This window comes from Canis lupus, chromosome 6, assembly GCF_003254725.2.
Source record: "Canis lupus dingo isolate Sandy chromosome 6, ASM325472v2, whole genome shotgun sequence".
Taxonomy (NCBI): Eukaryota; Metazoa; Chordata; class Mammalia; order Carnivora; family Canidae; genus Canis; species Canis lupus.
Window position 1 is genome coordinate 22,664,116 of NC_064248.1, and position 26,952 is coordinate 22,691,067.

At 45.4% G+C, this 26,952-nt stretch overlaps 1 protein-coding gene and 1 long non-coding RNA gene across 4 annotated transcripts in view; one reads left to right on the forward strand and one right to left on the reverse strand.

Annotated features, from left to right (window-relative positions):
- LOC112640249 (uncharacterized) overlaps positions 1-26,952 on the forward strand; it is a 47,034-nt gene that overhangs the window by 14,041 nt on the left and 6,041 nt on the right. For 2 of the 3 annotated variants that reach the window (XR_007411239.1, XR_007411240.1), the window contains exons 2-4: positions 17,900-17,989; positions 19,168-19,245; positions 21,358-22,712. This is a non-coding gene — a long non-coding RNA (uncharacterized LOC112640249). Of the gene's footprint in view, positions 1-17,899; positions 17,990-19,167; positions 19,246-21,357; positions 22,713-22,819; positions 24,127-26,952 lie in introns of those variants that run through there. The other variant, XR_007411241.1, reaches the window with a different exon arrangement.
- HS3ST2 (heparan sulfate-glucosamine 3-sulfotransferase 2) overlaps positions 20,457-26,952 on the reverse strand; it is a 90,445-nt gene continuing 83,949 nt past the window's right edge. Inside the window, exon 2 of the mRNA XM_025416192.3 lies at positions 20,457-21,847. Within this exon, the coding sequence (XP_025271977.1) occupies positions 21,229-21,847 (619 nt within the window). The 3' untranslated portion in view covers positions 20,457-21,228. The remainder of the gene's footprint in view (positions 21,848-26,952) is intronic.

The following is a 26,952-nucleotide window of genomic DNA, read 5'->3' on the forward strand; positions in this document are numbered from 1 at the left end:
TGCTGGTGTCCGGATAATATTGCGAGACACGAATTTGTATTTCCTCTCTTTTCCTTTCTCCCATGCAGGCAGGTGGCAGGCCTGGTGTTTGATTGTTTCGGGGGAGGAATGTGTCAGGGCTGAAGGCAGAAGTATCCCTCGAGATTTCTGTTGTTGTTGCTGAAAGCCTAAACATGTTGAGGATAGGTTTGTGGGAGGAGGTAGACTGGCTTGGGAGATTCAGAAAGGAGAGAGACTAAAAAACAGAGAGATATCCCCTGGGCTGGGGGAGGGGAGGAAGGCCAGTAAGGCCCCAGAACAGTGGGAAGGCAGAAAAACCCCAGGGAGAAATGGTTCTGTGATGTGTCCGTGGACATAGAATAGACCATAGGGGACCTGCCATGTATCCTGTGTCCCACTCCTGGGGTGGAAACAGCACAGAGCAGAAGGCATCACACAGGGGTAACTGATGATTGATGATCTCGGGCCCCAGGCCTTGGTACTGCATAAAACCCCAGATCCTTGACAGTGTGGCCTGGGCTGAGCCAAGGGGGCCCCTAAGAAACCAGGATAGAGGTTCCCGAGAGCACCTGGAGCCTTGGAATGGGGAATTAGGCTGGTTATTGAAAAGAGAGAGATGTGACCGTTGGTGTACCCCTGACTTTTGAGACAGGGATTTATATCCACTCTGTATTTATTATTGATGGGCTGATTGCTGAGTGAGAGAGGAAATGACGGATGGGCACCGTGACCGCATTTCTAGTTGCCTGAGGGGGTGGCTGAGTCTGTACTTGGTTTCCAGCATGTCCTTGAGGAGTTCTAGAGCAGCTGCTTCCCCTGGGCTTCTGTATTCACAGTTAAGGAAGTAATCCATGCCTAATGATGCCATAAGCACCATCACACCTTCTTTGTGTAAATAATGTCTGATAAAATGAGGTGTGAGCCTGCTGTTGCAAAGAACACTTAGCTGTTAAATGCTTTCCTTTCCACTCCATTGGCTTTCCCTATTTATAGCTATTCCAGCAGAGCATTTGTGTCATATTTGTTTTCCTGCCAGCTGCTGGTTTCCTCATCTTCATTCTGAAGGGAAACCCACAGGTACCTCCCCAGGACCACCCAGTGCCCATAGCACTGGCTTCTGCTTGGGTCAGGTGTTAACAGACAAAATGCAAGGTGAGGCCCCTTTTCTCTCTCTCTCTCTCTGGACTTGGGCCAGAAGCTTCTTTTCCAGCTGAGGCAGTAAGAGTTTTTTGATCTGGGTGTAGCTGCTGGTGTAGAACCCTGCAGAGTTGAGGGGCCTATCCTGGGAGCACTATACTGAAGAGCCTGAACATGAGGAAGCTTTTTGTCTTGAAAAGAGGATGTATGGTGGGGAAGTACAGCTGATGTAAGGACTCCAGTGACTTCTAAGGAGGATGGTGAAAGACGAATACTGAAAGTAACATTAATACTAATAGTAATACTGGTCGTTAATCTTTATTGAGCTGTTTGCTATGTACTGAGCACTGTACTAAGAACTTAAATACATTCCCATTTAACCTCATCCCAGCCCCACGAGGTAGGTCTTGAGTAGGCAGTATTGATCAGAGGGGAATCCGCTTACAGGAGGAGATAAGATATTGTGGCTGGTGAGTAGAAGTAAAATGAATTATGTGGTACATTTGGGAGAAACCATAGAGGTCAACTACGTGTTGTCTGGAGAAAGACAAAGTGAGGAACTAAAATCACAAGGAGCTGTGGAGTGCTTTTTGTTCTCTAACCCCAAAAGTGGATTTTAACCAAGTGGAATTCAGGTTTCAGGGAAGACTGAATCCACACTGGCCCTGCTTCCGGTTGCCCCGGTAATAGGACTCTCACTTTAGGATAATAACATTATAATGAGAAAACGCAGATGAAATAAGCAGTAATAAGAGAAAGAGCTGTGTGCGGCCCAGTGAGTGCCACCTTGGGGAAGATAGGCTGTAGATGAATGCAGGAGGGAAAACATTTGTGCCATATACAAAAGTTACCTGGAGAGAACTGGGCATGGCACAGATCTTTGGTTTATCCCATGGACTTTGGTGAAAAATGGAAGGGATAGTAAATCATGCAGTTACTTATCTACATTGGCTTCCTTTTCTGCCAGTGGCTTTCCCTACTTATAACTGCCCAGAGAAGTGTCTTCCTGGGAAATGGTGAAAGATTGTCTTCATGGCACTTGATCGCCATCGAGTCCATGGCTCTGTACTTGGCTTTGGACACTGGGGTCATGGCTGACCTGGGATCTCAGGGGACAGCACAGAGTTAGCCTTTGCGTCTGCAGGCAGGTAGGCTCAGGGCCACCACCAGACAGTGGTTTTGACAATCTGCTGTTTAGATTTTTCTTCCTGTCCTTACTACCAGACGGTTGGGCATGTACCAATGGAGTAATGGGAATTCACCAAGGGGTCAGAAGTTCTGGCTACTGATGTTACTGTATAGATGAGGAAACTGAGGCTCAGAAAGCCTGAGTAATTCAACATGTGCCAGAGCTGGGGTTAGAACCTACCTGTTTCTGACTCTAGTCCAAGCACATCATTCCCTTTGGCCTCTTAGGCCCCTTCTTAAACTTTAAGAGACCAAAGTGGGGCAAAGAGGATATAATGGTTTGATTATTTTTTAAAAAATGGTCACAGTCCTTTCCTTCTCTGAATCTTTTTGCCCTGCAAGGTGACATTGTCCTCCTATCAGGAGACACTTCACTGGGCTGGACTTGCTACTCACTATGGAAGTGATGGTGTGTCAGCTCTGAGCCCAGGCCTCAGGGGGCTCTTGTAGGCTTCCACTCATCTATTGGAACCCAGTCATTGCCATGTGAAGTAGCCCAGGCTGGCATGCTGGAGGATAGGAAGCCCCATGGGGCAGGGCTGAGGATCCCAGCTGACTGCACGTGCAGATCAGCCAGCGATGGCCTCAGAGCAACAGAACAGCTCAGCCAACCCAGGGACTCAGGGGCAACAATAAATGCTTGCTGTTTGATACCCCTGAAGTTCTATGATTGTTTGTTCCACAGCCCTACAGGGGTGATAGGTAACAAACACAGAAGGCTGTGGAGACTCCACCCTGGAAAGATGCCCAATAGAATATCAGACAACAGGATGGTGAAGTAGATTTGGTGAGTCACAAGGCCTCTAGGAATCTGAAACTCTATGAGGATTCTGCACTCAGAGATGGATAGAAAAAAATAGATATTATGCAATACCATCCTCGGAGATGCTGCCCTTGGAGAAAGAAAGGAAACCAACATTCTGCACCAAGTAGTCTGGATTCACTGTTCCATTTTGTCCTCACAGCTACCCCCCAAGGATGCCATTTCACAGCCAGGGAGGGAAGGGGGCATGCTTAAGGTCACAGGGCAAGGAAGTGACAGAATGGGGATTCTCATGCAATCCGATGGACCCCAAAGACCGCCCTCTTCTCCATCATTGTGTTTGCCACCTAGTCACAGAGCACATATTTATTATGTGGGCCGTGCGCTCAGCCTGGGATTTCCTGGTTGAAGGGAAGATAGTCTCTGCCTTGAGAGAATTAGAAGTGCATGGGAAGTAAGGTGCTGTAGGTGCCATGAGTCCAGTCTATTCAGAGTGTGGTTCCTTCTCAATAGAGAAACGCTGGGTTAGAGGGTTGTGGATTCAGGTAATGACTAATGAATGCATGATGGTTTCCAGTAACTTAATGCTTTTGCCTTGCCACCTTATTCCTCATCCTGACATGGGCTTGGGATTTGGACCCTGGTTGTGGATTTAAGGCAAGACTGAATGCAGGACTACTATTTTACTAGGTTCTGGATTTGACAGGGTTCTAGAATGGGTTATGGAGAAGGCTCTAGGGTTCTACTTAGATTGGACTTTGACTTATGTCCAAACTGCCCTGGGAATTGTAGCATCCTTGCTTACCTTTGATTTTGGCTAGGCTGGGAACTAAGTTTTGTGCTCCATTAAGTTCTGTACTTGGCTTTGGACACTGGGGTCTTGGTTAAGTTGGAGTCTTAAATAGATAAGGCAGGGGAGTCTGGGACTGCCACTGGATAGTTCTTTCTTTCTCTTGCTCAAACAGCCCCTAACATCTCATCTCCCAGGAGTCTTCCTCATCCTCATTGGAAGAAGGCCATACTTTGTCCCTCACCCAGGAGTTGCCACATAAAAGCATGCTGTGAATGATTCTTCAACCTATTAGCTACTTCCCCAAACAACTATACCACTTCCCTGATACTTGCTGTTGGTGAGTCCCATGTTAATCTGTGTCCCAGAATCCAGAGCCGGAGAACTCTAAGGATAGATTCTGACCATAAAATGCCAAGGCAGTCTTTCTAAGAGCCTGCAATCAATGGATCACCTTCTGAATGGGCTGGGCTGCCAGGCTGAGAGTCGAGCCAACCTAAGGACCTGGGATACTTTCTGGGCTGGGTTTTTTTGGGGGGTGGGGTGGGGCAAGGGCATCCAAACAGAAATGAGTGCCTTATTTCTGCCGGGTCCAGGCCAGTGGGTGGCTGTGTACCTCTGCTCAGTAAAAAGCCACAGGACCAGAAACAAGTTTACAGAAGTAAATTTTAAGATTCTAGGCAGGAGAAGACAAGCACTGACAAAGATGGGGCCACAGCTGGAAGCCACATTGAGAGAAGAGAGGGGAGCCAGGAGATGGGAAATTTAATAATCACATTAAAAAATTAAACACCAGGCCCCAGTAGTTGTCGCTTTCCATCCGCTGAGATTCACAACACTTGACATCCAATTATAATTGTGGGTTCCTATAAAACAGCCCATTAACTGCAACTATAAATTATTATTGCTTATGTGGAGTAGGCTGCTGGCTTAGTAGCTGATACTGAAGATTATGGAAATTATTAACAAGCAACCATGTCTGTTTGAGTCCTATTGCTCTGCGCAAGATGTATGAACCTGGAGGAGCAAAGACAGCTGCCTGGGAGTTTGGAACTGCGTGTTCCGCCACAACATACCGCTGCCTTTGTATCTGATGGAAGGAGGGCTTCTTTCTCTGTGCTCCTCAAATTTCCATCTGGTCACCTTCCACAGCAAGGAGCCTACATGGCTGTGCCTGAGGATCTGAAATACAAATATGTGCATGCATGTACACCCCCACACCCCCACTCACATGCACATGTGCATGTGTGTGCACGCACACACACACACACACTCACTGGGTAACTCCTGCCAACCACTGTATCTCTGAAGAAGGAAGCATGGAAACACTTGCAAAAATTCTTTAAGGGTATATCCCATTCTTTTCTCAAGCCCTGAGTGAGCAATTCTTTTTTCCTCATTTCTCTTATCCAGGCCAGTGGGCAAGGATTCTTTCCATCCCCAGCAAAGCTGGAGTGATCAGCCCTGTTGGAAATTTTCTGTCCTTCTGTCTGGTCCTTTTACACTTTCCAGGAATTCCCCAGAGCTTCTGAATTTATTGGTAGTAGCTTTCTCTCTTTCTCAGGGTTACCAAGATTTTTGCTTTGTAATATTTCATTGGTATTTGAGGAGAGAATAGAGGTAAACACGTAGGCTAAATTCATTCTCTAGAAACCAGATGTTGTCCATTGGATTTTAAAATTGGGTAGGTTGGGACATCTGGGTGGGTCAGTGGTTGAGTGTCTGCCTTTGGCCCAGGGCATGATCCTGGGGTCCTGGGATCGAGTCCCACATCAGGCTGCCTGCATGGGGCCTGTTTCTCCCTCTGCCTGTGTCTCTGCCTCCCTCTCTGTGTGTCTCTCATGAAGAAATAAACTTCTAAAAATCTTTAACAAAATAAAATTGGGTAGTTTTTTTTTTAACAGCATGAAGAATAATATTAGTGACTGCTTTGCCAAACATTGGATGTGTATCATTACATTAATCTTGAGAATTCTGTGAGATAGGGACTATCATTACCAGCCCTATTTACAGATGAAGAAACTGAGACACAAAGAGGTCAAGCTCACACAGCTGATAAATGGCAGAGCCAAAATTCGAACTGGGGTTGTCTAAATCCAAAGCCTGTCCTTTGAACCTAGCCCAAGCTTTCTTTTGGCTAAAAATAGTATTTCTTAATTACTGTCTTTTTATAAAATGTAGTATCTTGTCAAATCTCAAGAAAAGATGAAATAGGAATAATCATAAAAAGCTTTCTCATTTTTCCTGGCTTAGGACTAACACAGTCTTTACTTAAATTCCTGAATCTTCTATTGGTGGCGCCCCCCTCAGCCTCACAGCCCCCTGCCCCCTGTCATTTTTTCTCCTTGGGTATCTTTACAGAAGGAGAGCTTCCTGTCCAATTCTGGGTTTTAAAAAATAGATCTGTCAGAGAGCCTGTGGGTCCTTATTCGATCTTTTTGTATCAGACAAAAGGGAGATGGGGAAGCTTGTATTTTTGTAGTTATCTTTTGCTAGATTGGGGTTTTGGTTGCCTGCAACGAGTAGGAAGTGAGTTTCCGGGGGAGTCAGCACTGTAGGAGAGAAGTTTCCTGCCGGGCAAAGCAGTTTCCTTTCTGAGTTTATTTTGGCAGCAGAAGTTAGTAGGGCACCGTCCTTCCCTCTAAGTGCTCTCATTAGGAGCTCGCTGCAGAAATGCTTCCATGTGGCTTGGCATGCTGTCTGGGGGACTCGCCAGGACCAGCAGCTCCATGGGCCCATGTCCTACGCCCCGTGTCCTGCTCCGTCCCTGTCACTCTGCATTGGGAATTCTTTGTGGAAAACAAGCATTAGGCTTGCTGCCTGGCAAGCCTCCCTGTTTGCCAATGTTGATGAAAGTCTCCCTACCCCATACCACCTACCCTTTTTATTTAGTTTTCTGTGGCCATTTCAACTGAGATTTGTGAAGGAGAGGAATTAAGAACACACGCTTACATAATTATAATAAAAATGCAAATTTAGAATTTCCTTTTTAACAAGAAAAGGGACTGAATGGATAAATATCCAAAGGTATATCTGGCTAGTGGAATTATGGGTGATTTTTATCCTTTTCTTTGCAGTCTTCTTATCTCAGTTGGGTATCTATTGCTTTTACTTAATACTTTTTTTTTGTCTTTTAATTTCAAAATTTCAAACATACAGGGAATAATATAACAGACATCCAGGTACCTACCACAGGCGTTTAACAAATGTTAGCATTTGCCCTCTTGGTTGCAAATCTTTTTTTTTTTTTTTTTTTTTTTTTTTTTTAGAGCCTCTATTCTTTTTATAATCAAAGGCTTCCATACTCAAAGTTAGTTCAGGGACCCTGTAAAGTCCTCCTGGAAATAATGAGTTTCTTGACAGTGAAACAGGAAGCTAACACTGTTAACGGGAGGCCAGGTAGGTAACCTGGCTGCCCAGGGCCCCAAACCAGACTTGGGGGCACTCGTCTTATTGCCACAGGAGGGAAGATGGGTGGGTATGCACAGCCTGGTGCCTGGGAGCCAATTCCAGAGTCTAGTGTCATCCACTCCCTGCCTTCCAGACCTCTGAGAGCCTTGCTACTCAAAGTGGGGTCCATAGATTGGTAGTATCCCTTGGCAGCTTTTTAATCTTTTCTGAGAGGGGAGGAGAAAATCCTTTAGTACTGTCTCTTTAAAGCAGCTTTATTAAAGTGTAATTGTATACAAAAAGCCCCACAAGCCCCGTGCATGTTTAATGTATACAGTTTGATGAGTTTGGACGTATGCATATACCCCCGATACAAGCACCACAAGTAAGATCCCAGACAGCCAACACCTCCCAGTTTCCTTGTGTCCCTTTGTGATTTTAAAAAATATACTACTTAACATGAGACCTACACTTTTAACAATATTTTAAATCCAAATATGATATTGTTAACCATAGGCACTATGCTGTATAGCGCAGATCTCCAGAATTTATTCATTTTGCATAACTACAGTTTTATACTCACTGAATAACAACTCCCCGTTTCTCCATCACCACCCCCTCACCCCCACCCCCACCCCCACCCCCACCCCCAGGCAGCTTTTTAGAAACACAGAAATGCACCATGCTTCTCACACATTAACATGCATATGAATCACCTGGGGATCTTGATAAAATGTACATTCTGATCCTGCAGATCTGGAGTGGGGGCCTGAGAGTCTGCATTTCTGACATGCTCCCAAAAGGCTGATGATGCAGGTCTGCAGCCACACTCTGGGTAGCAAGGTCTCAGAGGACTTTGCATTGCCCCAAGCTGAAGGAGGACACCCTTAGTTATATGTGGCTGGAATCTGTTCTCATTGTCCCAGCCAATCTTGTACTGGCTTTTAAATCTTTTGAACATCACCCTGCTCCTGGAGAGAACATTTGACCACTAGAATGCTTTATTTAGACTTTGCTCTCAGTTTTGAGTGCCCCAATTATTACACATTATTATCACTATCTCTTTGAATAGAGTCCATCAGGGTAAACCCAAAGTATAATCTATTCTGGCTAGAAAAAAGGGATACATTTCTATAACTTCCCAATCATTGTCCATTTTTGGTGTATCCCAAAGTGAGAGGCATAGTTTTGTTGGTGCATGAGAGGATTTTAGGTAGTATATTGATCATTTCTTTAGAATGTTAGTATTTGTTGGGATTGGGGGGAAGTAATAAGTTTTGGGGATCCAACCCTATCCTTTCCATCTGAATTCTGAATCAACTAGGAAAAAAGACAAAAGCACAAGGTGGGTGGGAGATTACAGTGGCATCCTTATGAGAAAGGCTAGACTGAAGCCTCACAAATACCCTCTTATGTCGCCCCCTCGCTGACACCTGGGGCAGCACACCTGAGGGAAAGAGTGAGGAACAGACCCAATAACATTATTGCCTTACTCCAGTCCAGCTGTACAGGGAAGGAGGAGACAAAAAGGTAAATTCTTGCCACCTTTGTCTGGTCAGAGAAGAAATGTTTGACAAGATTCTAGGGCTGTTTCATGAAAAATCTTTTCTTTGAAACTAGAGGAATGGGGACAAAGACATCCTCTCATAATGATAGTATGCTTTTGTATTTTAATTAATTCGGGCTAGTGGGACTGATGTGATCCATGAATGATAGAAATGTGAGGTTTCCTTTTAGAACAAACATAAGTAAAAAGGAGATGAGTAAAAGAAAAAGATTAAGGTAATGATAGCACAGGTACTATGTGGGTATGACAAAAATTGTAAAGATGGTGCTCAGATGTCTAAAGTTTGGGAAATGCTGGTCAAAATAATATTCCTTGAAATCTCAATGTCATATTTCGTCTTTACAAACTGCAGATCAGGCTCACTTGTTCTAATGTGCTCTGTGAGGGACAAGCAGCTTTAGTTCACTTGTTTGACCATTGATCATGGTTTGATTCTGTTTCACTCAATAGAGAACGTTTAGAACGAATAAACTAAGTCCCTTGATATATTATTGGCTTTGATTTCATGTATATAAATCATTTATGGTTCAAGTCATATGATCTTAATAGTATTGATCCAAAGCTTTTAATTCCCTCTCTCTCATTTTTCTAAATTCACTGCGAGAATCAGAGTGGTGGGTAGGATAGCAAATTCTGTTTTTTTTTTTTTTTTAAATGGCATAAAATGAGACTGTCCTTCAACAATTTGACACAGTTTCTAAGTGAACTAGAAACATTTCCTGGCAAACAGGGAGACCAGTATCCTTTTATCCATTGGATGTCAAGGTTATATTCACAGGTGCCAGGAGACAACATGAGATAGTCAAACTGGTTGTCTAAATGGTGCCAGGTAGAGTTAGCTAAATGTGAATTATGCCAAAAAGAAAACCTTCATTTGGAAAAAAAATCTTGGCATCCAAGTGGGAAACATTAAATTACCTACTCAAAAAGTTCATTCACTTAGTTACCTGGGGGCCATTTTGCTGCCGAATTTTCCAGAAAGGTTAATTGCTAACACTTGTGCTCAAAATTGAAAGTAGTCTCCCAAATATACTTATGTAAGGGATGACAGCTTCCCTCTGCTAAAAAATTCCCTCAGAAAAGATAGAGTCATCTTATATTTGAGTCCTTAGAAAGTCTCCTTAGTAAAGGATTTTCTTTAAATTATTTAATTTTGAACTATGAAATATTGTTTGTACATTCTGAGGCGGATTCAGTGCTAATTTGGGATGTTCATGTAGGTCGCTGGATGGACTTGGTACCAGAGAAGGCATAAAAATTTAATAGAGATTTAGTTATTCTTTGTGATATGAAATTAAGGGCAAGTGTCAGATGTAATCAAGCCATTGGAAGGTTGTACAAAGTGAGATATTAGATGATTATGTTGACGGAATCATGATACCATCACCCCTTCCCAACCAATGACGGAAAAGTTAACGGTCCTAATATCCTGAGAATGGGTGTATGGGGTAGGGAGAAAATCCCCCTGGTGCCAAACAGTGGGACTCGACAGACAAGTGTGGCAGACAACTGTTTGATTAACTCAAGGCCCTGATTGCAAAGATTAATGAGGAGAATTTGAATAATGTAATTTCATGAGATATGAGACTGGGGAAAGCAGTCTTTTAAGTCCGTGTATCTTTCCAGGTGATTCCATTTTATTTTTTATTTTTTATTTTTTGGTGATGCCATTTTAAATACATCTGAATAACTAAAGTAAATGAGACATTACAGGTAGCTAGCTAGCTATTGCCTCTAAATTTCTAAAAACTTTATATTAGTTTGAACCGAATGAAATTGCCATTTTTGCAGGTCAAAATTGCAGTTTCACATGGTTCAACTTCATAAACTCAAGTTGACAAAACACTTTACAAAACTATCATTGGAAAATGGTGGGTCACTTAATATGCAAGCATCTATGCCAGTGAGACCTTGGGACTTTCTAACTACAGAGTTCAAGGTTAGGGCCATGATGATATTTCAGAGACTCAATAGGGCATTTGTTGAATTTTGTAATTAATGGATGACCATTTAGAGACACAAACTCTTGGCTCTGTCAGCTGTTCCACCAGTAATCCTCCTTTTAGAATAATCAAGCTTTTAGTTGTCTTCATTATAAATTATACTTTTTGTTCACTATTTGCCCAGTTTCTTTAGTAGAAGTTCTTTCACATGACATTGTAGAATACTTGTCTTTTGTGTGCACACTAGGAACATCAGCGGTGAATCCTTTGCCTACAGCTAATGCCAAAACCAAATGGTTAACGTTCTAGGAGAGATATGGTAATAATTATTCCCTCAGAATTCTCCAGACTTTATCCCTGTATCAATTCAGACCAGTCATTATTTGCAAATCTGCATGATACCACCTTTGTCTCCCATAGAATCCCCTTAGTAGACCCATAAATCCGTTTTCTTACTACTTCTCTTTACCATTATTTTATGTAAGGAAGACAGGTGGTTATCCCTGGGATTCCTGTAAAAGTAATTATCAAGGATACATTATGTTGACCAGCAGCTCCTATGTCAAGATCTCTCCCAGGAAACTGATTTTTTCTGCTTTGAGGTCACATCATTAGATCACATGAAGCACATTACCCATCAATTTCGTCTTTGGCTTGACTCATATGAAACTCAGAACGACGTTTGAACTCAACACAGAATCTTTATCATATACTTAGACGTGATGTCTTATATACAAGTACATTGTGTATCACACACATTTCTAGATAGGATGCTCTTTTCCTCTTGGTGGTCTACTGTTTGATCTGGATTTTTTTTTAAGATTTTATTTATTTATTCCTGAGAGATACAGATAGAGAGGCAGAGACATAGGCAGAGGATGAAGCTGCCTCCCTGTGGGGACCCCTGATGCAGAACTTGATCCCAGGACCCCAGGATCACGCCCTGAGCTGAAGGCAGAGGCTCAACCACTGAGCCACCCAGGTGCCCCTTGATCTGGAATTTTATGTTGATTCCTGCTGCTACTCTGCTCTCTGGATGTCGGTTTTGTTCCCAAGGGTAGGCTTGGATCAAACCCACACCCCTCTCTTGCGCTTTTTTGCCCCAAACCAAAACCAGGATTTATGCCCAGTTTCTTCCTATTATCTCCATTTCTCAGGTATTAATATACTTCAACCATGCTAGCTAAAAGGTGACACATAGCTGTTCCTCATTCCCAGACCTGACCATTTTTGTTGATGTCAGGTGTTTTCCAAAAGACAACTTACATTTCAGTGCTGCAGTGCAAGTCTCTTCCTCATAAACGCAAGGAATCTGGAGCTAGAAGTTACAGATTTGAGTCCTGTCTGTGTGACCTTAGACAAATTGCTTTAAAAAATTCTCTGGGGGGCAGCCTGGGTGACTCAGCGGTTTAACGCCACCTTCAGTCCAGTGTGATCCTGGAGTCTCGGGATCAAGTCCCACATCTGGCTCCCTGCATGGAGCCTGTTTCTCCCTCTGCCTGTGTCTCTGCCTCTCTGTGTCTGTGTCTCTCGTGATTAAATAATAAAAATAAAATCTTAAAAAAAATATCTCTGGGCCTTAATTTTGTCCTTTTGCAAAATGGCAATAAAAATCTTAGTTCTTTCTTTTTAAAAATATTTTATTTAAATTCAGTTTGCTAACATATAGCTTAACACCGCCCCCCTCTTTTTTTTTTTTAAATCTTGGTTGTTTCAAAGAGAAAATGCCATTAAGTATGTGAAACCAGTTTATAGATCATGTCATCATTATTCAAAGGCAGGAGAAAGGCTAAAGTCCTGCTTAATATCTTTGTTTCCTGGATACTTGGCCTCTGCTTTTTTATCTTTGTGTCTCTGTGTTACCCCGGATCCTCTTTGCTCTGTCCCTACCCAAGGGCTCTGAACAGCTGCAGCCTCTGGAGAGATGCTTGTAAATCCACCGGGAGGGCCCAGCACTGAACTCCATCAGGACCAGATTTATCTGGATCATGTGGGCTGCAGGGCCCATGCTACGCAGTGATACAGATGCCCCAGCATGGAAGGAGGGCCAGGTCAGGGGTTGAGGAGCAGGTGCAGCCAAGCTATAAATGCATCCTTTTCTCCAGGCCTTAGAGAGGAACAGAGACCTTCCTAGGAACCTGAGGGCAGGACCCAAGGCCTACCAGCCTCTGGCAAGCCAGCCCCACTGCTGCATTGAGCATCCGTCAATCAGACCGATCCTGCAGACAGGCTCCCAGCTGGGGTGTGCTGGGTGGGCCGTGCCCACGAAGCAGGTGTCAGTCAGCCAGGATCCAGTGAGTCATGTAGAGTCAATCGCATGCCAGTCGGATGTGGGTCAGCCAGACAAGTCAGGCACACAGGCTTCTCTCCGGTCCTTTAAGGTCCACGGAAGTAAAATAAATGTCCACCACACACATGCCCGTTGTGTGCATTTCCCCCAAACACCCTGCCGAGCGAGGAAGGGGCACAAACTGTGTGCCCCCAGCAACAAGCAAGAGGAAGGATGATGTGGGAATAAAGAAGTCCTGTCCTCCTCTGCTTTTCTCTTGCAGTTTCCATTCATGTTCTGATCCTTTCCTCAGCAGTCTGAGTGTGTATCTGGGGGATGGAGATGCCTAGTGGTGGGGGGCACATGAAGCCACTGCCTCTTACTCAGAGATGGGGTTCTGAAGTCCACAGGCCACATGACAAAGGCAAAGTCACCTTGAGAAATGCCCTCAATCCAGCACTGCCACTTTGCCCTCCCATCACTGCTGTGGATTTTTGTTCATTTACCCAGCGGGGCATCTGAGGAAGTAGTTGGCTTTCATGTAGGGGCCAGGGAGGATGAAAACCATAAGCAATCGTTGACATTAGAATCATAATCACTGAAGCAAAATGCTTGCGCTGTGACAGGGATGCAGGACTGGAGGGGTAAGAGGGTCCCTGGCACCTTCTTGTGGTCACCGAAGTACATGTTCATGGAGCAAAGAACTGCTCATGCTATTTGAACCACCCCTCTCCTCTCGCTGACAGAATAAAATTGAATTTAGGTGAATTGAGGGTTGGTATGACGTGACTCCTTTGCTCAGATGAAATGCAATCTGACTCGTTGTGGAGGTGTTGGAAATCTGCTCGGCCCAGTGCCCGGAGCTCAGGCTCCATCCAGGCACACAAGTGCATAACAAGTCCAGGGTCTGTGTGACTCATTCTCTCAGGTGTTTTCTGGCTAGGGAGGCAGGGAGATGAGAGATGATCCACTGGTGTGCCAGAGCTGGCTGGAAGTGACTCCTGGGTGCAGAGAGTGCAGCCTCTGGAGAGAGAAGACTTCACATCCATAGCTTGAAATTGCCTGAGGTTGGCTGCCTTTGCACCAGGGAAATTGGTAAATGATGCAAATCAGACGTCTCCTCCCTCCACTCCCTCAGCCAGTTTACTAGCTGAGGATGAGGGCAGGGAGAATGAGATGAGGGATGAGTGCTGGAGGCATGCGCCCTGAGAAGTCAAATGGAGGCGATGGGAAGACGAATACAGGATCTCATATTGGGAGATACTAGAAGATGCTTGTTTTGGAGATGGTTGGAAAATATTGGGAAGCTAAGAGACAGCTTTTTCTAACAGTTGGGAGTTTTACTGTAACTGATTATGAATTGCACCCACTCTCTTCCTTAGCCTCAAAATCTTGGGTTGTCAGGGAGAGGATGTGTTCCGCTGAGAGACTGTATTTTCTGGCTTCCTTTTCAACTAGAGGTGGTCAATGAGATAGAATTTACTGGTAGAATTTTTGGGCAATCTCAAATAAGGTTGACCTGGCTAGGAGGAGTATTTTTCCGACTTCTTTCTTTTCCTCTTCCTTCTAACTGGAACATTGAGGTGGGAGCTGGTGCACCAGCATCAATCTTGGGCTATGATGACAAAAATGATGGACCAAGGATCATGTGGCAGAGCGGAGGAGCCTAAGTCCTTGATAACAAAGTGGAGCTGCTGTCCTAGCCCTAGCCTGACCAGTTCCAGATTTCTTTAAATGACCTCTTTGAGAGAATAAATCCCTAATTTGTTGAAGCAGCTGTTATTGGTCAAAAGCAGTTAGGGATATAATTTTTTTAAAGATTTTTTTATTCGAGAGAGACAGAGAGAGAGAGAGAGAGAGAGAGGCAGAGACACAGGCAGAGAGAGAAGCAGGCTCCATGCAGGGAACCTGATCCAGGACTTAATCTGGGATTCCAGGATCATGTCCTGGACTAAAGGCAGGCACTCAACCGCTGAGCCACCCAGGTGTCCCAATTTCTAAATGACACATTCTTACTTCCATTTCACATTAGAAAGTGAAATAAAGTTTGTTCTAAGTTTGTTTTGGGAGCTGAGGTATATAAGCTTTTTAATTTTTTTTTTAAAGTGAGAAAAGCAATATATCTTCTTATTTATCAGGAAGCCAAGTTTATCAAGAGCCCAGTTCATTGTCAAAGTGGGAGGAGCCCCATTGGGGCACCTATTTATCTATCTGATTTTATTCTTCAGATTTCCAGTGCTGGGCTCTGGGAAGTAGGGGGAGAAGACAAAGAGATTACAGATGTTCCCCATGGAAAGACTCTAAGTTGACTAGTGGCCCATCATATCTAGAAAAAGAGTGGATCTGGATTTCTACTCTTCATATCCGGTAGGCAGGTGTGAAGTTCACTCTGAATTGGTTGAAAAAGCTGACAGTAGCCTTGGAACTAGGGTGTGACAGAGATGGGTTCAATCCAGTGACCAGAATGTAGCCCAGGGCTCTTATTCCTTGGTCACAGTTGACCCCACCTAGAAAAACTTGCCCCGGGGGCATTTCACACCTATATAGAACACTCTTCTCCAAAAGATGAATTCCTCGTCATCCTTTAAGGCTTGGCTCTATTACCACCTCCACCAGGAAAGTCCCTGCTCTTTTCCCCTAGTCATGCAGTTTCAGATGATTACATTATGCAGTAATTATTTGTTTACGTAACTCTCATCCTCATTTGTCTGGGAACTCCACAGGGGGTCAGAGAGGAAGGCTAAGACAACTATGCATCCTCTGCGCCTGGCTAAGTCTGCGTAAGGTGTTCACTAAATTAGGCGGAATGAATGAAATCCCATCAATTCATTTTTGTATACTTCATCTGGTAGGGTTGCCATCAAATTTGAGGAATGGTCCACATTATTCCGTTCTTGTTCCTGGGAGATATAACATGATTATACCCATGGTATCTAATGAAAAAGTTGAACTTTATCCAAGAGGCCATGAGACTTGTTATAAGGGGAGAAGGAGCAGGAGGGATCTCCATGCTCTCCTTCATAGAGTCTGCTGATTCCACCTTCAGTTCCTGCTTTGGCTTCGATTATTGTACTTGCCTTACTCTCTTAGGTATCTCTTGTGTGAATTGCTCCAGGATGGCATCCAGACAGTAGCAATCAAGGCTGTGGCACCTTCATAGTCTAGGGGGTGGGAAACAGAAGCATAAGGAGCATAAAATAGCTTGCCTGAAGTCCCAGAGTCAGAGAGTAGTGAACTACAGATAAAACTAGGGTTCCTTTTTTTTTTTTAAGTTTTTATTTTTTTATTTTTTTATTTTTTTTTTTTATTTTTTTTATTTTTTAATTTTTATTTATTTATGATAGTCACAGAGAGAGAGAGAGAGAGGCGCAGAGACACAGGCAGAGGGAGAAGCAGGCTCCATGCACCGGGAGCCCGACGTGGGATTCGATCCCGGGTCTCCAGGATCGCGCCCTGGGCCAAAGGCAGGCGCCAAACCGCTGCGCCACCCAGGGATCCCTTTTTTAAGTTTTTAATTTAATCTCTATAGCCAACATGGGACTTGAGCCCACGACTGGAGATCAAGAATCACATGCTCTTCTGACTAAGCCAGGCGCCCCAGGCAGCCTGTCCTCTTAACCACCATACTGACATCTTGCATTTACTACACTTTGAAATAGTACTTGTTTCATAGGGTTAAGATATGGAAAACACAACAGCTGCCACACCAAAAGCATTCAGTAAATGTTGGCTGTCCTTACTCCTGACCCTTCTTTTGCAAACACTCAGTAAATACTTGAATAGTTTTGAGTGTTATTAAGTATGAATGAGCACATAGGAAAGAGACAGACACACACAGGAGCATGCATCCACAGAGACACATGCATGCACATACCAGAGAGAGCAAATGTGATGTGTGGGCTACCACTCAGCACCAGGACACTAGGAGGGACAGAGGAGCTCCTCGAAGACAGGGGAGGCAGGCAACAGAATCAAAAGTATGTTGGATGTCTCGGTGCTAATTCCAGGAGCATTCAGGGCCCAGGGATCCCAATGAATGGGAGGAATAGTGGTTAGGGCTGCCATGCATTGTTGTGCCATCTGTGCCCTACACAAAATGACAGTTGGGGTTGGGGAGAGTAGGGGCTGAGAGCTGTGTGCATCCCAAAGGGGCACGCTTTTCACATTTATCTGCCAAGGGGAATAACTTTTCTAAACCCCACAACAACGCTGTATAAGCTAATATTGACAATAAAGATCCCAAAGACCAAAGAGATCCCAGGAAGAAGAGAGCCCTTAGGGACTTGACTGATTGATTCTCGGGGTTGAGCAATAGTCAAAGAAGCTGATGTTTAGGGAACAGAGCCCCAGTAATTCATTGACTCTAATTATGAAGTACCTATGGTATGTTGGGCGCTCTGCTGAAGGAGATGGATACGGACTGCACTTTCATGGAGCTTAAAGACCCAAGAGGGAGGCAGATATCAGACAAGGAAACTAATATGTAATGTCAGCCAGTGGTTAGGGCTATAATGGAAGGAAAACAAAATGAAAGATTGACAGTGACAGAGGAGGGAGAGCAATTCTGGGTAGGTGTTTGAGTGGAGAACGGGATGATGGGAAGGGGCCTGCCATGATATCTTGAAGATCAGCCCTAGTATTGGGGTCCAGGGTAAAATCTAAACAATAGATAGCAAATGGTTGGAATGGAAGAAAGGCTACCTAAGGAGAAGTGACTTCTACCCAAAGGGATGTGAGAAAGTAGTCCTGCTACCCTTGCACAACCCCAGGGGGCACCATTTGTACCACGAAGAAGAATGTTACGGCCTCAGACGGAGGTGACTTGTTCTGCCTATGTCCCCTTCCCTCCCAGGAGACCGAATGTTCAAATGGGTAACAGCCAGGCCAAATATGACAACGGAACTCTGACCCACAATTTCTGGAGCAGAATGATCAGGACTTGGTGAGTGGCTGCCAGTGCTCCTATTTTTACCTCCTTGCTTCCAACTCAGGACCAACCAGAGAAAAATCACTCATTTCTGCAAACCAACTACGTAGGAGGCCCTACTTCTAGTTCACCTGTCTCCGGCTTCCCCTGGCCACAGCTTCCCATCAGGGCGCCCCTGAAGCCTCCCCAAAGCAAGACCCTTTGCTATGGCAAGCTCTGTGTCAGCAGGCTCTGTTCTCTTTTGGGAGGGTCTTCATGGATTTCTAGGCTCCCTTTCTGCTGAGTAGGGATGCAGATATGGGGTGAATCGTGAACACTAGAATGCAAGGAGCCTGGCGGACTGTGGACTTGCCATTCACCCTGGACTGTTAGAAACCCGCCCCCCCCACAGGCACCCCTCCCCCCAGAGGAGCCTTTTTGGTCTCAGATTGAACAAACTTCATCTATTTAAACTGTACTAATTTGGAACTTGTGCAAGTTTGCCCTGGAGCACCCTGGATACATTTGCACTGGATTAAAAACCAGAGTTTGCTGAGCAGATTCATGTACACCAGATTTTACTCATTTAAACTGGGATTTTTGAGTTACTTTAGCCTCTTTCATTTGCATACAATGATTGATATGCTAATTATAATAGACTCTGATCTGTGCATTAGTACTTAGAGCACAGTTAGTCTGGGAGGCCTGGGAATGCTTGTAATGGGGAGGAATAAAGCTGTACTGGGACACACAAAATTCTGAATTCTTGTCAACTTTGACTGGATTCCCCCAGTCGGGAGAAACAAGCAAATCTTACTCTTTCTTGGGTGTTTTGTGTCCCTAATGTAAGTCTGTCTCTCTTTGGATACAGCTTTGGCCACCATGTGGCCCAGGAGCACAGGACACCACTTTTGGATGGGGGATGTATCAGGATGATTCATTAATGTCCACATACATCCAACCCACCCTTCTTCTGGTCCCTGGATATCCAGGGCCCCAACTTCTCCATGGTGACAGCTCCCACTGGCCTCCATGTCACTTCTCTAAGGGGAAGCACAGAGGGAGTAGACTTCCAGAACTGGCTTCTCAGTACCATGGTCTCAGTCACCTGATCTCCTGTAAGATGCTTGGGACCGGAAGATAGGCCACGACACAGAACTAATGTCTTAGGCTTTTGCATCCTTCAGTCTTCTAAGTCAGACTCTCATTTTCAGGAACTTTGCACCATACCTGACAGAGCAGACAAAGACCAAGTGGCCCCTGGAGTTTCGGCGATCCTTTTCAACTTAGCTGTGAGTACTCTAGAGCTTTCTGGGAATCTTGACCTAGAAGTGCAGTTCTTTGGAATATTCCTGTCCATGCTCCCAGGCATCCAACATCCATCCACTCACTCACACACTGACCTGTCAAACATTTGCTGTGCCTATTGTATGTTAGCAAGATACAATCTTGATCTTCAAGGAGCCATGGTCTACGGTGAAATGGACATACAAATAATGCTAATCTAGCATGAGAAAAACTGTAATTGAGCTGTGTGCAAACTACTGGGTGAATAAAGAAGAGTGAGCAGATAACTCAGCTTGACTGGGGATGGCTTCACAAGTATCAAGCAGGTGATGCTTGAGTGAAGTCATATGGAAGCTTCCATTAGCTGGAGACATGGGGTGGGGACAGAGGGTAGGGAGGGGAAGCATTCCAGGCAAAGGCAGTAGGAACTTAAAACAGTTAAGAAAAGGCACATAGTTCTGTGAGGCTGGAACAGAGGATGAGGGAAGGGAAGATCCCAGAAACTGTAGTAGAGGTTGTCTTGCTGGAGGATTTGGTCTTTATTCTGAGGTCAGAGTACATGCACCCAAAGCAGCGTCGTGAACTCACATGCCAACAGGGGCCAGGCAGATGATGTCAATCAGTGAGGTGGGCCAGGTGGGGACTGGAAGACCCAGGAGCACAGGCTTCATCCAAAGGTGGCAACTGATTATTGCCATGCTAGAATGCAGGCTCAGGGTAGCCAAGTTCCCATTAATAAATGGAAATCCATATTTTTATATGAACACTCCCAAGTTTTAAATGTTGGGAATTACTTCAAAACATCATGCTGGCCAAGCATAAACATCTGACGTCCTATCAGTCCCTAGGCTTTTAGTTTGCCACTTCAGATATAGCTTAAGCAGAGAGCTGTCACAGTCAGACTTCCGTTTCAGTGTCCCCACAGATCTCTAAATGATGTTTCTGCAGCAGCCTCTGCCAGCAAGAACCTCTTTTCCCCATCTTCACCTCCTTGCTTCTTGCCTATGTGGTTTTTGCATCCCTCACTGCCCTCCTAAGACTAGACCTACCCCTGACTGCCCTCCCGGACCACACTCATCCCTCACTGCCCTCCCGAGACCACGCCCACCCCTCACTGTCCTCCCAGACCATCTTCAGCACTAACCCCCATCTTGCATAGGAAGAGCTGGATGAATGAGCCATGCTCCAGGCCCAGCTTATAGAGAAGAGCCCAGCATTAAGGACACGAGAGAGCCATATTTATTTCACATGGACAAGCATGATTCCTTTGCATGCTGAACATGAAAGCTCGCGTGAGGAAAGTACCCGTAACAGCAGAATTAATGTGCTTTTGTCCATAGGGAGCAGGGAGGGTCACAAAGTGGTTTTCAAAGACAGTTACCCTTCAAGCAGAGTTGAGACCCCAGGCTTTGAAATCTCTGGTTTATTTCATCATCAAAGGGTTTGTCTCCCAGGCGCGGCCAGGGGTGCTTCTGGCTCTGCAATGTCTCGATGAGCTGCTAAGGTCAGGAGGAAGAGGATGGTCTCCTATCCTACCGCCCAGGGTGGCTAGGGAGGGTGAAGCTCAGAGGGGAGGTACATGCCACTAGGAATTAGCAAGTCCACTCCTGGGTGGACAGTGACAGGGACAGACTGCTGTGTTCACAGCAACAGAACCATCACCACTTATAATATCTAGCATAATCAGAAGATCCGCTCTTCTTAAAGCAATTTCCCAAGGCCTCTTATGGGCTGAAAGGAAATAATTCAGAATTGACTGGACATGCCAGAAGCAGGTCAACTTAGCCTAGACAGACTGGGAAGAGCTAGTGGCAGGGACCCCCCTGGTCTCATGGCCTTAGCTGGGCTTCCTAGTGCCAGGATGATGGAACCCGAGATGGGAAAGGGGGCTGGAGCCTAGGTTTGGTTTGCTGGGGCAAGAGGATCACAGATTCTAGGGGCAAACCTCATGGAAGAGACAAGCAGAAGAGCCCTTGCATCTTGGTAGCTCACTCCCACCTGAAGTCCTGTCCAACAGTTTCATAAAATTTAATATTATAAGGTCTATAAAATTCCCGGAGCTGGTCTATCACTTCAGGATCAATCTGTACATGAGTTCTGCCTTTCGATTTGCCCAGGCACCGAGGCAGGAGGCTCGATTCTGTTTTTCTCAAGCAAGGGAATCCTTTGGTCTTGTTGAAATAGAAGTGCTTGTCTGTGATGAACCTCTTGATGCCCAGAAAGTCCTGGACCCGGCCCATCTCGCCTGCCGGGTCGGTGATGAGCCGCTCACCACTGACAAAGTGGATCTGAGCCAGAGGGAAGTACTGCAGCCAGCTCTCCAGGTGCAGCGCGTACATGCCGATGCGGATGGCGTTCCACGACACGTCCACCTGGCCCAGCGTGCGGTTGCGGAAGGAGAGGCCCTCGAAGGTGGGGATGTCCGGCTTCTTGGAGAGCGTCTGTGTGTAATCCGAGATGGCTCGGGTCACAGGGTTCCGCACGACCACAATCAGCTTGGTGTCTCGGGACATGTTGAAGATGCGTCGAGGGGCCTCCTGAGTGACGAAATAGCTGGGTGTCTTCTCCAGGGTGATCTGGCTCTCGAGCGTCCGTGGCATCAGGCTCCTGTAGGATAGAAGCAGCACATCATCAGACAGGGTCCGGGGGTGGGGGTGGGCCAGGGAGACCATTTCCCTATACCCAGCTCCCTAGCGGAGCCCCCTCTCTCCTCGGTGACATCTGAGCTCCACCTGAATTCACCGGGTGAGGAACCTACTTTGGGAACTAGGCTTCCGACAAGCTTGACTTTTTATAGTATCGTATTGTCGACATAATCACTACCCTGCATTAGATCTCCAGTGAGGAACCCACTTCAACTCGTGGTAGTTGTTTAAAAAAAATCTTTAACGAGTTTGCTTTAAGAGAGGAAACAACCTAAATGTTCATCAGTAAGGATTAAATAAACGATGGAATAGCCAATGAATAGAAACTGGTATATCTGTGTGTACACAAAGGGAATGATTTCGAAGATACAGCGTTAAATGAGAAAAGACAAGATACAGCATATTCACTTGAGGAAGGATAGGCAAGAGACCAATGAAAATGGTTGCTTTTGGGGAGGTGTTGTGTGGTGGGGCACAGTTGAGGTCGGGGATAAATGAGAATTTCTTTTATTGTATAACTTTTTATCCTGCTTAAAATTTTTAATGTGTTTACTACATATCCAAAAAAATACAAAAGGAAGCCACCGAACATTCTTCTGGCAAAAGAGATTTCTCCCAACATACTAAGAAAGTCTTTTTCTGAGGAGAGGGAAGGCTTGTTTTGTAGGAATAGCAAGTGATTTTATTTATTCATTCATTCATCCATTTATTTATTTATTTGCAAGTGTCTTAGAAAGGAGTTCTGATGTCGTTTTCTGCTGGAACACATCTGAGATACATCCTCAGTATAAGCCTGAAATAGCACAGAACTCCAGGCTGGAAACCAGGTAATGTAACCTCTTGCTCCCTTTTTAATTTCCTGGTTCTGCTTGAGACTTTCAGGGATGATGGTGGGGAAGCTCTGAAGTCTCCTTCCTCGATGTGTCTCCTTCAGGCTTTGATGGAGGGGAAGAGTCCTTGGCTCCCAGTTGCTACTTCTCTCTGAAGGTTGTTATGCACTTTAGACCACCCAAGGTATTTAAAAAAAAATGCAGACGTCTGGGGCCCATCCTAGACCAACTGATTAGAAATATATGGGGTGGGTACTTTTTAAAAAATCTCCTCAGGTGGTTCCAATGTGGAGGCAGCATTGAGAACCCCTACTAGGTCATTGTTTCCCCACTGTGACTCCCCTATCCCCAAAACATTCTCTTCACCTTCCTCTGGAGCATACATTCCCATTTTTTCCACATTCCCATCATCCACTGCATCCAACAGCCCTGCTTCACGGCTCTTTACCCAAAATCTCCACTTTCTCTTTCCTTTTTCTTTCCTTTAGTGTGATGATCATGTGCTCTCCTCCTCATGGCCATACTTTGGGTCTTGTCCTTGGAATTACCCTAATTCTGAAACAGCTCGCTCTGAAATTCCACTCTGGGACTGTGGAGTGGGTCGAATGGTGACCTTTCTGAAAAATATGTCCACTCAGCACCTGTGAATATGACCTTACTTGGGAAAAGGGTCTTTGCAGATGTAAGTTAGTTGAGGACCTCTAGATGAAATCCGGGTGGGCCCTAATCCAATGAGCAGCAGCCTTACAGGGGACAAACAGGGGAGAAGAGACAGAGAAGACAATGTGAAGATGAAGGCAGAGCGTGGCGTGTTAGATGTACAAACCGAGAAATGCCAAGGACTGCTGGCAACCACCAGAAGAAGCTAGTGGCTCTAAGCCACTCAGTTAGTGGTCACTTGTTTATGGCAGCCCCAGGAAACGAATACAGACTATAACCTTCTTTCTTTCCACCTCGATTTAACACAGTCTCAAGTCCCTTATATGCTTGATCTTCAAATTCATCTATGAATCTCTTGATTTCACGTTCCTCCATGCCTACTCTGGACCCATGAATAACCACTGCAGTGGCGCCATGGTCATGGTCATGAGCATCCTCCTCCTCATCCATTTCCTTGCAGTATGTGTTCTCTCCTTCTCTAGCAATGCATCCTTCCAACCTTCCATCCTCTCCCATTCTCTCCTGGACTGACAAACAGCAGTGGAGAGAACCACAGACACCGACAGCTAGATCCTTGATATTAGTTTCAGTGGAACTCTCAAACACTGCTCAGTAATTATTTGTATTTGTCTCTCTAGGCCCCCCACATGGTTCTTCCTAATAAGTGCTCCACAGGGATCCCTGGGTGGCGCAGTGGTTTAGTGCCTGCCTTTGACCCAGGGTGCGATCCTGGAGACCCGGGATCGAATCCCACGTAGGGCTCCCTGGTGCATGGAGCCTGCTTCTCCCTCTGCCTATGTCTCTGCCTCTCTCTCTCTCTCTCTCACTGTGTGACTATCATAAATAAATAAAATTAAAAAAAAATAAAAAAAATAAGTGCTCCACATTCTCACCAGGAGCCCCCATCTCTACTCCCATTCCTCCCCCCCCCCATGTATCAGTTCTTCTACTCTCCTCTCTTCCACCTTTAGTCTGTTACCTGCACCCATCCTGGGTCCCTCCCACTGGTCTTGGAGGACACAGTGGGCTCATCTGTCCCCCTGTGCTCTCAGATCCCTTCCCCTGGGTGCCTCTCCTGCAAACCTGCACATTATCCCTTGGAACCTGCAAATTCACAGTGTACCTGACAGGCTGACACAACTGGTATCTTGCTTCTTCCAGGCTCAAGGTCTATCACAGACCCTTGCAAGTTGAAAGTTTAGTTTGTTTTTTTAAGATTTTGTTATTTGAGAAAGAGTGAGTGAGCACATGCAGGGGGAGAAGGGCAGAGGGAGAGGGAGAAGTAGACTCCCTGCTGAGCAGGGAGCCCAGCTTGGGGGCTTGATCCCAGAACCCTGGGATCATGACCCAAGCTGAAGGTAGATGCTTAACTGACTGAGCCACCCATGTGCCCCTGAAAGTTTAATATTTATTAATACTGAGTAGGCCAATTCTTTTTTAAAAATAGGATATCATTATTAGCAATCACAAGTACACATGAATAGAATTCTTTGGCTGGATTTTCTTAGAAATGTGCCTATATTATATTATGACTCTGGCACACACTGTAATTAGGTGTTACCCTTAAGGACAGGAGCAGATGACTTTGTATAGATGTGACAGTGCCTTGAAAATTAAGGATTTTCAAACTCTATGGGGGTGACTGATATAAAGGTTTTCCCTAAAACAAAAAGTTGACTTGACAAGCTACTAAGCAGATTTTCTGCACTACCCCTTTAACACATTAAAGAATACCCAAGAGAGAAAGTTGTGGGTAAGGTATTCCCAAGCTTATCTGAGTAAGGGTAGATACTTTTGCCAGAAGCACCAAGGAACATCTCTCTGTTACCAGTTTGGAAAATTTTGACCAGTTCCAATGATTTCCAGGGTGGCACATCATTCCCCCCACTGTGCATGAAAGGGAAGTCCCATCCTTCCAATTCCTAACTGGCATATTAGCTGCAAAACCAAGTTACACATACTAAGACACTCACACCAGACTGGAAACCTCGCACAAACGTCAGCATGCCAGGAGTCAAATGGCTCCTGTGCACTGCACATTTTCTCCGTCCCTTACGTATGTGTTCCCCATCAGATCATCAGGATAGAGTTCTGGAGGCCTGTGTGATGATCACGTGCAAGGAGACTCCATATACACCTTGTTGCTCTGCACACAGGCAGGTGTTGGGGGCACTGGATTTTCCCTTGAGGCTCATTTTCCCTCTTCATGTCATCGTTGAAATTTTGCTTACCTGCTTCCAGCTGCTAATGGCTGAACTCTTCACTCTCGGCTTTGGCCTCCTTTCTTTACCATGTAGCTCTGAAAAAATTCCTGGAAGAATGGTCTGACACCCCCGGTCCGGACTCACTCACCTCCCATCTGTTATGGTAAACCTGCTCGGCAGCAATTTTCCCTACATCTAGCCACAGCCCCCAGATTTCTCTTTGAGGAACTATCGCTCCCGCTTTGGATAAAATCTTGGCAGGCCAAGGGGTGGCTGAGTGGCTGAGGTGAAGACAGTGCCAACTGTGTCAGTAAAGACTGGAAACTGCTGGACTGGGGCCCCCAGCCAGGCTGCCTCCTGAAGAGCCTCCTTACTACGCTCTCCTACCAATCCCTTTGGCTGTCTTCATTCTCAGCCTTTCTTTTCTTTTCTTTGTTTTTTTTTTTTAGATGTATTTATTTGAGAGAGAGAGAGCACGCGTGCACGCAAGTGCATGCATGTGCAAGTGGGGGGAGGGGCAGAGGGAGAAAGAAAATTTTTTTTAATTAAAAATTTATTTTTTATTGGTGTTCAATTTGCCAACATATAGAATAACACCCAGTGCTCATCCCATCAAGTGCCCCCCTCAGTGCCCGTCACCCCCACCCCCCGCCCTCCTCCCCTTCTACCACCCCTAGTTCATTTCCCAGAGTTAGGAGTCCCTCATGTTCTGTCTCCCTCCTTGATATTTCCCACTCATTTGGAGAAAGAGAATTTTTTTTAATATTTTACTTATTTATTCATGAGAGACACACACACACACACAGAGAGAGCAGCAGAGACACAGGCAGAGGAAGAAGCAGGCTCCATGCAGGGAGCCCAACGTGGGACTCGATCCCGGGTCTCCAGGGTCACGCCCTGGGCTGAAGGCAGCGCTAAACCGCTGAGCCACCCAGGCTGCCCGGAGAAAGAGAATCTTCAGCAGAGTCCCCGCTGAGAGTGGAGCCCACCGCGGGGCTAGATCCCACGACCCTGAGATCACGACCCGAGCCAAATTCAAGAGTTGGGTGTTTAACCGACTGAGCCCTGGTGTCTTCATTCTTGTCCTTCCTGACACCTGGTTCTTCCACCTTCCTCTGTGTTCTCTGAGTCCCCACATGTCCTTCCAATGAAGTATTACCAGTTTAAGTTGGTGAGCATTGGTTTCTGCTGTTTGCATCCCGAGAATCCAAATCTTATCTTTTGCAACCTGGCTTCCTCTATGTGGAAGCTCTGCTCACCCCACTGGATTACAAACTCCATGAGGGCAGTGCAGGGAACCATTCTGGGTCTTCCCAAGTCTCCCACTTCCCCGATTCCACATGATCTACCCGGGTGACCTCACTCCTCCCCCA